General features: G+C 43.5%; 1 protein-coding gene across 3 annotated transcripts in view; it reads right to left on the minus strand.

Annotated features, from left to right (window-relative positions):
- The window catches only part of SNX1 (sorting nexin 1), a 49,655-nt gene that overhangs the window by 15,680 nt on the left and 19,768 nt on the right, over positions 1-14,207 (minus strand). For 2 of the 3 annotated variants that reach the window (XM_021713739.1, XM_008060713.2), the window contains exons 2-5: positions 11,395-11,506; positions 5,976-6,103; positions 5,361-5,427; positions 477-520 (exon numbers count right to left, since the gene is read on the minus strand). In XM_021713739.1, coding sequence (XP_021569414.1) covers positions 477-520; positions 5,361-5,427; positions 5,976-6,103; positions 11,395-11,506 — 351 coding nt within the window. The remainder of the gene's footprint in view (positions 1-476; positions 521-5,360; positions 5,428-5,975; positions 6,104-11,394; positions 11,507-14,207) is intronic. The other variant, XM_021713740.1, reaches the window with a different exon arrangement.

The raw sequence follows: 14,207 nt of genomic DNA on the forward strand, positions 1-14,207 counted from the left end.
GATTCTATTGTAGAGATGAGGTCTCGGTGCCCAGGCGGGTCTCGAACCTGCGGGCTCAGGCAATCCGCTCACCTCAGCCTCCCAAAGGTGCGGGATTACAGGCTGAGCCACCGAGCCTGGCTAGAACTAACAATTTTTAAACAGGTAATTACACTTAGTTTGGGGCAAGCCACCAAACAGCTCCAAGCCACATAGTTCCTGAGAAGAATAGGGCTATATCAAATATACCACAAGATTTAAGACTTTTAAAGTTGCATGCAAGTGTTAACTCCCTAGCAAAATATTGGAAAGTCAGTCTGGAGTACCCAGATGAGATGAAGGCCAAGGGGATGCAGGCTTGCTCTATCTTGAGTAAACATGTAGAAAAATGTTCACAAAAAAACTAAGGAGCTATCCAGAAACAATCAGAGATGACCTTCTTGCCATGAACACCCAAGTCTATGACAGTACTCATCAGCAGGGTCACTTGGACTCACCTGTGTTGTAACTTTGTAGGCTACATACGCATTCATACCATCTCCTGTGGGAAAGCAAGAGAGGATTAGCTTGTAAACCAAAGCAATACTAACCTAGCTAGCATAAAAGCAGAAATTATGAGCCATAAGAGCCCTATCTAAGAAGGGACATTTGTTTCATCTCCAAGTTTTACCTACAATCCTAAAATCCAGTGCCTACTTTGTCGCAAGACCTCTGTGGCACATATCGTGTCCCCATGGATGCTGGCTGGGCCCCAGTTTGAGTCAGACAAGAAAGTCAGCCCCCTGTTCCAAAGCCAGGCTCTATTTATACCCTCCACAAAGCAGCACTGGATACTGACAATCCGTCAGTTGTTACCATGCCAATATTTGGGCTAGCTACACACATCTGTCCAAAACCAAACAATTCTCTTGCTGTGTAAGCAAGAGGAGAAGGAAGCAACTGATGTAAAAGGAAACAAATAGTTCCACCCTAGGCTAGCGCTGGGCTTGGTTTGCTCTTTCAGAAATATCGTCACAGTCCCTCTATTGGTGCCGGGGGACACGGACCTCTCTGATCTAGCATGTTCACTAAGAGCAAAGGGCTTGGCAGGAAGACACTTCGGCTGCCTAATGTCACACAAACCTCCCTTTCCTGGAGGAATTATTTTTATGAAAAAGCCTTTGACAGTTAAATAATATGGGATTCAAGCAATTGTTTTTCTCTGTGGCAGTGTACCGATCTAGACCACTTAGAGAGATAAAGGCACCATTGACTCCCTGAACACTGAAAAGACATACATTGGAATTCAGACAGACACAGCACCATAGTACTGGACTATGGTGTTTTGGGTTTGTCTTGCTCCTGGCTTCCCTCACCCCTGATTCCTCCCCACGTCAAACAGAAAAACCTAAGTCAACAATTACCAGCTGCCTAAGCTCATGAATTGGTTCTGGGGTGAAGGACCATGGGAAGGAGGAACAGGCTATATTGTATTAATATACTGCAATTTGATTTCAATGAGATGGCTAGAAATACCTGCCTTTTATAAAATACACAAAGAGGATGGAGATTCTACAGGGATAGAGGGATTGCCTACTCTACTTCCCTAACCCTGACCAAAAGGGTGTGTTTAAAACAGAAAACATGGCCGGGGTCGGTGGCCTCAGCCTGTAATCCCAGCACTTTGGGAGGCCAAGGTGAGTAGACTGCCTCAGCCTGCGACCAACCCGGGCAACGTGGTGAGACCTCATCGCTACAATAAATAAAAAATTGGCCAGGTGTGGTAGTGCATGCCTGTAGTTCTGGCTACCTGGAAGGCTGAGGCAGAAGGATCACCGGAGTCCTGCAGGTTGACGCTGTGGCCATGAGTGTGCCACTGCACTCCAGCCTGAGACTCCAACTCAAAAAAACCCAAAAAACCAGAAACCATAAGCTAAGCTTTAGGAATTCCTTTATGCTGATTACCACATTTAGTTCTTTTCTAAACCACCTTTACTACATTGCCTAATAGTACTAAGGATTGTTTGCCATTGATAAAATAAAAATGTCTAAGTTTACTTTATAGAATATTGAAAATATCATCCACAGTAGGACATAGCCAAATGTCCAAAAAGTCAATCCCATAGTTTAGTGTCTGTAATTAGAAAGTCTAGATGTAAACATACATAAAACACAGTAGCAAAGTAGGATCTTCAGACAATTTGTTTGTATGTCAGTTGCTTTTACTAAGGCAATGTGTGTGAAAAGAAACATATGGCATGTACAGAGCACACAGATCTGCAAATGGGCTAGTAATACAAATATTGACATTTATGTAAATTTCCCAATTTCAGAGTTGAAGATGGCACAGCAAATTACCAAGGCCCTGAAAAGCATATCCTGGTAAGTAGGATTCTAATTTATTTAGATGGGCATGGGAACAAGAAGTGCATGTTGAATAAACAGCCCACACAAATAGAAATGTGTTGCCATAAAGATCAGGCCTTGAATGTGAAAGTGTAATTAGCTGGTTTATTGGCAACAACATGACTAAGAATCTAGACTATAGTGCAAGGAGATGGAAGCTTATCACCAAGAGTGATTTATGTTTAAATAAATCTGATTAATGAGATGTTTAAATTACTCTCTGTTATGAGGTAAATTGTGTCTCCTATAAAATAGGTATGTTGAAAGTCCTAATTCCTAGTACCTCAGGATGTGGCCTTATTTAGAAGCAGAGTCTTTATAGATATAATCAAGCTAAAGTGAGGACATTAGAGTGGGTCCTATCCCACTATGACTGGTGTCCTTATTTAAAAAATAGGAACATAGAGGGGACATGCATAGAGGGAGGATGCCGGGAGACATTTAGGAAGAACGCCAAGTGACAATGAAGGCCAAGACTAGAGTAATGCAGTAACAAACTGAGGAAGGCCTGCGGTAGAACAGTCCTTCCCTAGTGCCTTCAGAAGAGAAATGGCCCTGACGACACCATGATTTCTGGCCTCCAGAACTGTGAGAGAAGGTCCTTCTGTTGTATTAAGCCACCCAGTTTGTGATACTTTCTACAGCAGCCCTAGGAAACCAATACACTCCCTCTCTTGGTTCAAACATCATGATTATTAAATTTTAAAACAATTAGCCAGGTACAGTGGCTCAAGCCTATAATCCCAGCACTTTGAGAGGCCGAGCATGTGAGCCCAAGAATTTGAGACCAGCCTAGGCAGCATGGCAAGACACTGTTTCTACAAAAAAAATTTTAAAAATTAGCCAGGTATGGTGGCATGTGCTTGTATTCCCAGTTACTTGAGAGGCTGAAGTGGAAGGAATACCTGAGCCAAGAAGGTCAAGGCTGTGGTGAACCATGACTGTGCCACTGCCCTCTAGCCTTGGTGACAGAATGACACCTTGACTCCAAAATCAAAACATTACCATTCGTAATTTGTCTTATGCCACCACGGATTTCAAGCAGCTAACTAGCTTAAAATTAATGTGTTTATAGAATAACTATAAGCCGGGCTTGGTGACTCAGCCTGTAATCCCGCGCCTTGGGAGGCTGAGGTGAGTGGTTTGCCTGAGCCCGCAGGTTCGAGACCCGCCTGGGCAACTTGGCGAGACCTCATCTCTACAACAAATCAAACAATTAGCTGGGCGTGGTAGCGCGCGCCTGTAGTTCCAGCCACTTGGAAGGCTGAGGCGGAAGGATCGCCGGAGCCCAGCAAGTCGAGGCTGCGGTGGCCGGGAGCAGCCACTGCACTCGAGTCTGGGCGACAGAGTAAGACTCCAATTAAAAAAAAAAAAGAATAGAATAACCATAAATATTATAGAAAAGAGAATCCTAGACATGCAATCCCAAGTTCTGGTCCAGGTTTTACTATGAGCCATGTTTTGTCCTAACAGAAAAGCAACTTCCTTTTTAGTCCTTAATTTCCTCTACTGTTAGAGAACTGTATAAGATGCTCCTAAACATCCTACCCATACAATGGTCCTGGAAAAGTAAAAACCAGCAGTTTAATGACAACCATTTTGGCATAAAGTCGAATTAGACTTTATACATTCCTGTCCCTAGTTCTGAGTAAAGGGTTGGGAATTACATTTGTCTTTTTTTTTTTTTTTGAGTTGGAGTCTCACTCTGTCCCCCAGACTGGAATGCAATGGCTGCTCTCGGCCACAGCAGCCTCAACCTTCTGGGCTCCGGCGATCCTTCCGCTTCAGCCTTCCAAGTAGCTGGAACCACAGGTGCACGCTACCACGCCCAGCTAATTTTTTATTTATTGTAGAGATGAGGTCTCGCCAAGTTGCCTAGGCGGGTCTTGAACCCACGGGCTCAGGAAATCCACTCACCTCAGTCTCCCAAAGGCGCGGATTACAGGCTGAGCCACAGAGCCTGGCTCACATTTGTCCTTTTGACCATATAAACACCAATTCTTTTTAGGAAGACAGGCTCTATATAGTCTCTTCCCTAAGGGACTATACTTGGAAAAGAAAAGTCAAAGTCTGTTGTTCTCCACTCAGTGATAACTTATCCTCACAAACTTGGAACAGGAGAAAGTTATTCTAAAAATCTAAACCTGGTCGAAGTTAAGTATTATGCTTTTTGGAAATCTAATTTCAATTTGGGCACAATTCAACTTGGGTCCCAAAGAGAGATGCAGACTTCCTCCACCTCATTAGGATATCAAGAGTACAGACAAATGACACGTAATGAGAGTTTCAAACTGCTTGAGGGGAAAAATAAGTTCTGTGTCCTCAAGTTTTAAAACATGTACTTTTAGGGAGCTTAAATGGAACTTATTATCTCAAAAGAGGAAAATGGTCTATCAACTCTAAGGAAGAAGGTAATGTTTGGCTTTTTAAAAAGAAGTTCTGGGTCAGGCGCGGTGTTTCACGTCTATAATCCCAACACTTTGGGAGGCCAAGATGAGAGGACTGCCTGAGCCCACAGGTTCGAGACCAGCCTGGGCAACTTGGTGAGAACTCACCTCTATAACAAATCAAAAAATTAGCTGGGTGTGGTGGCACGTGCCTGTATTCCAGCTACTTGGAAGGCTGAGGCGGAAGGATCACCTGAGCCCAGCAGGTCAAGGCTGTGATGGCTGTGAGTGTGCCACTACACTCCAGCCTGGGCAACAGAATGAGGTTCCAACTCAAAAAAATAAAATAAAAATAAAGAAAGAAAAAGGAGTTTTAGTAGTATTTGATATCTCTGATTTTTCTTCCTAAAACCAAGAAAAGCCTAAATAAAGTACTGGGTAACTGCATCTCTGGCCTTGGAAGCATAGCAAGGGGTATACTTTTACAGGAACAACACTGATGTAGTACTTCACAGCAGCAGGTGCAGCTCTGGAGATGGCCATCTTGAAATTAGCTACCTATGCTTTCCATAGCCACAACCTAACATCACAGGACCTAAGAACACCTACCTATCTTCTCAGGATCGGTTATTCCAACTGTCAAATCAAATTGGTCCTCCTGTTCTTCTTCCTCTAGCTTTTTAAAGAAAAGACAAATCATGAGGGTTGATATGAAGAACGCTATTAATTTCACCCATATTACCTTCTATCAATCTAATAAAATCAAGATGTACCCTTCTGTCTATCAGTGTTCAGTTTCTGTCCATTTCCAGCAACCCTAATGAACCAACTCCCACAGTTTTAAGTTGGGAGTAAGCTTACAAGTCTTTGTTACATCTATTCCCTTAAGACCTTATTTTGATAACAACAAATAGTTATCAGATTTTGGAAGACTTGCCTCTTGCAGTGTAAAAAGGGGGAGAGAAGAAATTATACTCCTGAATATGGGAGCTTCAGACACTGAATATCACTAGTGACCACCAAAAGCCTTTGTGTTATCCTCTGGGCAACAAATATTCTGCCCAAGATAGAGTCGTGCATTAGATTCTGGCTCTAAGTTAATCATAAAGGCCTCCTTCAAGAGCCATAAATATTTTCTCAAGGTTCATACTCAACTGAATTTCAGATTGGCAGCACACAGCCCTAAAAATGCAAAGAAACAGGACCAATAGCATAGATTCTCACCTCCTCGTAGCTTAGCTGGGGCTTAGAAGAATTTGATGCTTCCTGTGGAGGAAGAGAAATCAGCGTTTTTGCTGGCACTTTCTTCTGATTGTTTTGTGTGTTGTCCAGGGATAGCTCCACTGTGGCATCTAAAAACAGATATTTTAAGATGAAGGTTAACAATGGGTCTCTGAAAGATGAACTTCAGTTTTATAGGCTAAAAGACTTGTAAGACACTAGCAGCACTCACAATACTGAGAGGCTCTCAGACTAAGAGAGTCAGTCATAAAATGTGTACATGAGTAAAAGGGAGGATGGTATGCGAAATGTTCTTTTGGCACAGGCTAGCAGAGCAATCTCTCCTTCTCCCTTACAAATACAACTACTTGGCCACCTTCTCCTACCTAGAATGTAGGCAAGAACCAAGGATCAAGCAAAAAGACTAAACAGCCAAAATGGGTGTACTCATTAATTTTATTCTTAGGGTATTCCATTAGCATCTTATATGAACCCTTTTTATCGTGATAAGTGTTGTAAAAGCAGAATAAGTCCAGAATTGCTTTACAAACCAATAGGATAAAAGAGGTAAGCATATTGACAGCAAAAAAGGGCATCAAAGGAAAAAAAGAAAGCTAGAAAAAAGTGGACCCAATTATTAGAGAAAGAACAAACGGAAAAAAAGAAAAAAGTGGACCCCAGATACAAACACAGTAGCACTTGGGAAAGGGCAGTTTGCCACACCTGAAGGCAGCCTTGTTATTTCAGTACAGTTGAAAAATTGTTCATTGTCGGGCTCGGTGGCTCAGCCTGTAATCCCACGCCTTCGGGAGGCTGAGGTGAGTGGAATGCCTGAGCCCGCAGGTTTGAGACCCGCCTGGGTAACTTGGCGAGACCTCATCTCTACAATAAATAAATAAAAAAAAAAATTAGCCGGGAGTGGTAGCGCGCACCTGTAGTTCCATCTATGGAAGGATTGCCGGAGCCCAGCAGGTCGAGGCTGTGGTGGCTAGGAGCGGCCACTGCACTCCAGTCTGGGCGATAGAGTGAGACTCCAACTCAAAAAAAAATAAAAATAAAAATTTAAAAAATAATGAATTTTTTTGTAGGCCGGGCTCAGTGTTTCATCCTGTAATCCCAGCACTTTGGGAGGCTGAGGCAAGTGGATTGCCTGAGCCCACAGGTTCGAGACCCGCCCAGGCAACTTGGTGAGGTCTAATCTCTACAATAAATCAAAAATTAGCTGGGCATGGTAGCACACGCCTGTAGTTCCAGCTACTTGAAGACTGAGGAGGAAGAATCGCCGGACTCCAGCAGGTCAAGGCTGCGGTGGCCAGGAATGTGCCACTGCACTCCATTCTGGGCAACAGAGTGAGACTCTGACTCAAAAAAAAAAAATGTTTTTTGTAGAGACAAGGTCTGGTTAGGTTGCCTAGGCCGATCTCGAACTTCTGGGCTCAAGCAATCCTCCCATCTTGGCCTCCCAAAGTGCTAGGATTATAGGTGTGAGTCATCACACCTGGCCCTTATGATTACAATAACATTTTCTTTTCTCTAGCTTACTTTAGAACACAGCAAGAATACAGTATATAATTCACATAACATATAAAATACATGTTAATCGACTGTTCATATTATCAGTAAGGTTTTCAGTTAACAATAAGCAAGACCCTCCATTTCTCCATCATCCAAGAAGATGCTGGTGTTAATGCTGACATACCTTGAGGACCTTAACTATCATGGCTTCCAGTGCTCTGATAAAACCTCAGATGTATGGCCTTCTGGCCACGTGTCTGGAGTTTCATATTGTTGGAGCAGTCATTGCATCCCTGAGAACAGTAGCTTTCTATAGGTTTGCTGCGGCTGAACCAGGAAAGAAGGTACATGTAGATTCATGCAGATTTCTACAGAAATTATATTCCAGGCTGGGTGCAGTGGCTCACGCCTATAATCCCAGCACTTTGGGAGGCTGAGGTAAGAAAACTGTCTGAGCCCACAGGTTGGAAACCAGCCTGGGCAACTTGAAAGACCTTGTCTCTATAATAAATAAATAAAAATTAGTCAGGTGTGGTGGTGCATGCCTGTAGTTTCAGCTACTTGGAAAGTTGAGGCGGAAGGATTACCTGAGCCCAGCAGGGTGAGACTGCAGTAGCCGTGAGAGTGCCACTGCACTCCAACCTGAGTGACAGAGTTAGACTCCACCTCAAACAAAACAAAAACAAAACAAAACAAAAAATTCTATTCCATGAAAGATTCTGAGATGAGGAAGGCTGGTATCTTTCAGAGTGCAAAGTGATTTGGGGATATAAAGAATTTCTTTGAGTTGAATTACACAGAAGTTTGCCACTGATCTGTGTTCCTGAGCTATGAAACGTTATGTGGGCTAAGAAGTAGTTTCTCTTGATAAATAAAAAATTAACAAAATTTTAAAAACAGCAGGCTATTAGTAAAGTTTACAGAGAGTCAAAAGTTACACACAGATTTTAGACTGCACGGCAGCTGACACCCCTAACTCCCACACTGTTTAAGGGTCACCTATATGTATAATGAACATGTTAGTTGTGAGAAGATTTTGAAACAAGCAGACAACTCAAGTATGTATAGGATATTCACATCATGCAGGTCCCTCATAATCAAGTTAATATACATGTTTGGAAATGAAACAGGAAGTATTGCTTATTTAAAATCTTTGGTCTATTAGAGTGCTACTAAAAGCCTTTTGAAGAGCTGTGCATTTTCTATCGAAATTCATATTACAAAGATGCCAAAACTTACATTAAAACATGTTTTTCTTTGAACTCTTGATAAGAATAATAGAAAAGTCTTTGGGCTCCATCAGAGACTCTGATCATCACTAACCTACTCATACAAAAAATAAAATCAGAACATTTAAACTTTCACAGTCAATATCTAAAATATCTGAGAAGCTACTCCAGTCCTAAACTAAATGTCTCAGTATAGCCATTCTTTTCTACGGATATCATGTTCCTTTCTTATTAGTGAGGCAGGTATTGGCTGCTTATAAAACTGGTAGGAGACCGAACACGGTGACTCAAGTCTGTAATCCCAGCACTTTGGGAGGCCGAGGCAAGAGGACTGACTGAGCCCAGGGGTTCAAGACCAGCCTGGGACTTGGTGAGACCTCGTCTCTACAATAAATCAAAAAATTAACCAGGCATGGTAGCGTATGCCTGTTGTTCTAGCTACTTGGAAGACTGAGGTGGAAGAATTGCCTGAGCCCAGCAGGTCGACACTGGGGTGGCCGTGAACGTGCTACTGCACTCCAGCCTGAGCAACAGAGTGAGACTCTAACTCAAAAAATAACAACAACAAAAACCCAAAAAACTGGTTGGGGATGCTGGGCATGGAGGCTCAAGCCTGTAATCCCAGCACTTTGGGAGGCCAAGGCAAGAGGATTACCTGAGCTCAGGGGTTTGAGACCAGCCTAGGCAACTTGGTGAGAACCCGTCTCTACAGTAAATTTAAAAAAATAAGCCGGGCATGGTAGTGCATGCTTGTAGTTCCAGCTACTTAGAAGGCTGAGGTGGAAGGATCATCTGAGCCCAGTAGGTTGAGGCTGCAGTGGCCATGAACATGCCACTGCACTCCAGCTTGGGTGAGAGTGAGACTCCAACTCAAAAAAAAAAAAAAGAAACTGGTAGGGGAATGATATAAACAGGAATCCTCTTTACTAATATGTTGCCAATAAAGATCTTCTCTACATATCCATGTGCATAAAACATAATCATGGCTGGGCTCGGAGGCTCAGCCTGTAATCCCAGCACTTTGGGAGCCCGTGGGTTTGAGACCAGCCCAGGCAACTTGGCGAGACCTCATCTCTACAATAAAATAAAAAATAGTCAGGCGTGGTAGTGCACACCTGTAGTTCCACCTACTCAGAAGGATCACCAAAGCGCAGCAGGTCAACGCTGGGGTGGCCATAAGAGTGCGCGCCACTGCACTCCAGCCAGGGCAAAGAAGAGAGACTCCAACACAAAAAAAATAAATAATAAATAATAACATAATCATGGGGGCAATTCTGTCATACTAAGATTTTAGGTCTTTTAAGGAAAGATCCTATAAATGCTAAGGTCCCAAAGATAGAAAATTTGTCTTCCTTTCAACCTGTTGTATAACTAAATAGAATCCACTATTTGTATTATTTGCATTCATATAATTTCTCCTGCAGAAATGTTATCCAAAAAAATAATCACTGCCAGAATAAATAGTACATACTTAAATTTCAGAGTAAAAGAAAATGAAAAATCTTCTTGATTTTTATACAACTTCTTCCAACCTCTTCTTCTCTTTCATGTCTTTTTTTTTTCTTTTGAGTAGGATTCTCACTCTATCACCCAGGCTGAAGTGCAATGGCATGCTCACAGTCACCACAGCCTGGATCTGTTGGGCTCACACGATCCTTTGACCTCAGTCTTCCAAGTAGCTGGAAGTACAGGAGTGTACCACCATGCCTGGCTAATTGGTTTGGTTTTTTTTTTTTTTTTTTTGTAGACATGAGGTCTCACCATGTTGCCCAGGCTGGTCTCAAACCCCTGGGTTCAGGCAATCCTCTCACTTCTGCCTTGCAGAGTGCTGGGATTACAGGTATGAGCCATCGTGCCCAGCTAATTCACATTCTTTTTTTTTCTTTTGAGTCAGAGCCTCACTCTGTCACCCAGGCTGGAATGCAGTGGCACACTCACGGCCACCACAGCTTTGACCTACTGGGCTCAGGTGATCCTTCTGCCTCAGCCTTCCAAGCAGCTGGAACTACAGGCATGCATCACCATGCTCAGCTAATTTTTTGATTTATTGTAAAGATGAGGTCTCATCAAGTTACTCAGACTGGTCTCAAACCTGTGGGCTCAGCCAATCCTCTTGTCTTCGGCCTCCCAAAGTTAGATAACAGGCGTGAGCCACCACGCTGGGCCTAACTCACAAGCTTTTTTTTTTTTTTTGAGTTGGAGTCTCATTCAATTGCCCAGGCTGGAGTGCAGTGGCATGTCCCTGGCCACAGCAGCCTTGCCCTGCCAGGCTTCAGCGATCTTTCCGCCTCAGCCTTCCAAGTAGCCAGAACCACAGACGCGTACTACCACACCCAGCTAATTTTGTATTTATTGTAGAGATGAGGTCTCTCCAAGTTGCCCAGGCTACTTTTGAACCCACGGACTCAGGCAACCCAATCGCCTCAGGCTTCCAAAGTGCTGAGATTGCAGGCTGAGCTACCGAGTCCAGCTTCACATTCCTAAATTTAACTGTATGCAGTCATATTTCCTAAAAGTATGATGGCAGAACTTGTACTTTGCATGTTTGCAAATATTCCACAATAGTATTTTACATAAAGTTGTCCCCAATTTCTTTTTTTGGGGAGTTTTACTTTAATTCAGCAACTAATCAAAGCCATTTAGGAGGTGCCTAGAATAACTTTTGAGCCCATACTTGCCTGCAAAGAGATCCTGTGGCTCTTGATCCTGTTCCTCATGGATCCCATTTTCTTTAGAGCCATTGTTGATGGGAAGAAGGCATGCAGTTCTCTTTGGGGACTGCGGCTTACTCTGAAAACAAAGAGATGCTCTCAATAAAGCAGGACCATTCAAAACGAACCCAACTTGCCTAGAAAGCAACTTTAATGCATCCCTGTCACTACTAGCCAACCAGTTCAATAAGCAGCAAATTATTATTAGTAATGTAAGCGCTGTCCAAGTAATCAGAGTTAAAATAAGTTCACACAATTTACAGTTAACTTCTAACACCATAACCTTGCTGAAGTGCCCTACCCCAAAACACATGATACCAACACAGGTATGTGTACACACAAATAATTTTCTAAAGAACCTGTCCAAATGTATTTCTCCTTCTCATTTGATGACCTTTATTCTTTCAAATGCTGATGGGGGCACATTCTAGTGACCAGAACACCACACTGGAGTCCAGAATTCAAGCTGTGACCCAGGTTTACTTTACGGCCTTGACTAAACTGTTGACTGAAGCCCAGTTGTGTGGATATTATCTACCTGACAGGAAAAGGAGAGCACAACACTTTACATTCAATGCTGTTTAAAAACACGACTTATCTTTTCATCTTAACTCACAAAGACAAAATTTTCAATTGCACCCCGTCAGGCTAGGAAAATAAAACCAGTCATGCTCAGGCTTACGGCCACATGGTGAAAATACAGTCAGCCCACGGCCTTCATTAAAAGTTCAGTGGGGTGGGCGAAGTGGCTCAAGTCTATAATCTCAGCACTTTGGGAGGACAAGGTGAGAGAACTGCCTGAGCCCACAGGATCGAGAACAGCCCAGGCAACTTGGTGAGACTTCATCTCTACAATAAATAAAAAAAATTAGCCAGGTGTGGTAGCGCACGCCTGTAATTCTGGCTACTTGGAAGGCTAAGGCAGAAGGATGCCCAGTAAGTCAACGCTGGGGTGGCTGTGAGCATGCTACTATACTCCAGCCTGGGCGACAGAGACTCCAACTCAAAAAAAAAAAAAAAAAAAAGCTCAGTTGCAAACAAGGGTGGGGTGTGTCCCCAGACCAGTACCAGAGTGAACAAAGCCGGATTGTGCAGAACATGAACTGAAAGCTGGGAATCTGGCTTCACCAGGCGTGGTGTGGTATTACAGGGCTTTGAAGTCTGACCCTAAGGGCAAATCAGTGAAAAGACTTAAGGAACCTTTTATGAAACACTTCCTTAACAAATCTGAGGGATTTGTTCCTTGGAGACAGATCTGTTCTGACCCAACAGAACAAAGTAAAATGACAGATCTATTAAGGTATTCTAAAATTGCCATGTAAATAGCATCCTTCAGAAAAGAAACTGTTACCAATATTTAGATTTTTTTTTTTTTTTTTTGAGTTGGAGTCTCACTCTGTCGCCCAGACTGGAATGCAGTGGCCGCTATCGGCCACCGCAGCCTCAACCTGCTGGGCTCCGGCAATCCTTCCTCCTCAGCCTTCCGAGTAGCCAGAATTACAGGCGCGCGCTACCACGCCCGGCTAATTTTTTGATTTATTGTAGAGATGAGGTCGGCCTGCCCAGGTGGGTCTCGAACCCGCAGGCTCAGGCAATCCACTCACCTCAGCCTCCCAAAGGTGCGGGATTACAGGCTGAGCCACCAAGCCCGGCAGATTTTTTGTTTTTTTAAGTCAGAGTCTCACTCTGTTGCCCAGGCTGGAGTGCAGAGTGTACTGTCCACCCTCTCGGCCACCGTAGCCTCAGCCTGCCGGGCTCAGGTGATCCATCTCAGTCTTCCAAGTAGTTGGAACTACAAGTGCGTGCGCCACCATGCTCGGCTAATTTTTTTGATTTATTGTAGAGATGAGGTCTTGCCAAGTTGCCCAGGCCACTCTCGAGACCCTGAGTTCAGACAATCCTCTCACCTCCACCTCTCAAAGTGCTGGGATTTCAGGTGTGAGCCACACAGTGCTCAGCCCAATATTTAGACTTATATTAGCAAACAAAATGTCTAGTGAAAATATTCTATGCTCATGAAGTTTAATGAACACCGAGTTGTATATGCTTAAATGTTACACCAATTCTGTTAGAGACAATGTTCCTATCCTCTGCTTCCACAGTCTTAAAAAAAAAATAATAATCACGGCAGAGACAGAAGACTGCAAATACAAAACCAGCACTTCCCTTTGCCTCATAGCTCGCCAACCACCTTCCTCCACAACCACTTCCTCCACTGCTGCATGGTACAGCAAACTCATATGAAGCCCCCTGATTCCTTTTAATCCAACTCAAAAAAAAAAAAAAAACCAGTCTGTCTTTCCCTCTACTAATCAGAAGAACTAGACCCAGATAAAGGGGATACTGCAGAGACAGCTAGAGCTTTAATACCTATCTCTCTTCCTCCACCCAACCCCCTTAAAAAGTCCAAACTGTGATTAAAACAAAGACTTGTGCTCCCTCAGTCAGCTAGGTAACAACTACTTGTAAGAATGCAAAACTGATCTCAGTTATCCTCTGGGACTCCATCCCAAAAACCACACACGGCTGAGTTGTTTGTTTGCTTTTGTGAGTTGGAGTCTCACTCTGTCACCCAGGCTGGAGTGCAGTGGCAAGCTCACGGCCACCCCCGCGTCAACCTGCTAGACTCCGGCGATCCTTCCGCTTCAGTCTTCCAAGTAGCCGGAACTACAGGCACACGTTACCATGCCCAGCTAACTTTTGCTTTATTGTAGAGATGAGTCTCACCAAGTTGCCCGGGCTGGTCTTGAACCCACGGGCTCAGGTAATCCACTCGCCTC

This window comes from Carlito syrichta, unplaced genomic scaffold, assembly GCF_000164805.1.
Source record: "Carlito syrichta isolate Samal-C Ts95f unplaced genomic scaffold, Tarsius_syrichta-2.0.1 Scaffold304708, whole genome shotgun sequence".
NCBI classification, from domain to species: domain Eukaryota; kingdom Metazoa; phylum Chordata; class Mammalia; order Primates; family Tarsiidae; genus Carlito; species Carlito syrichta.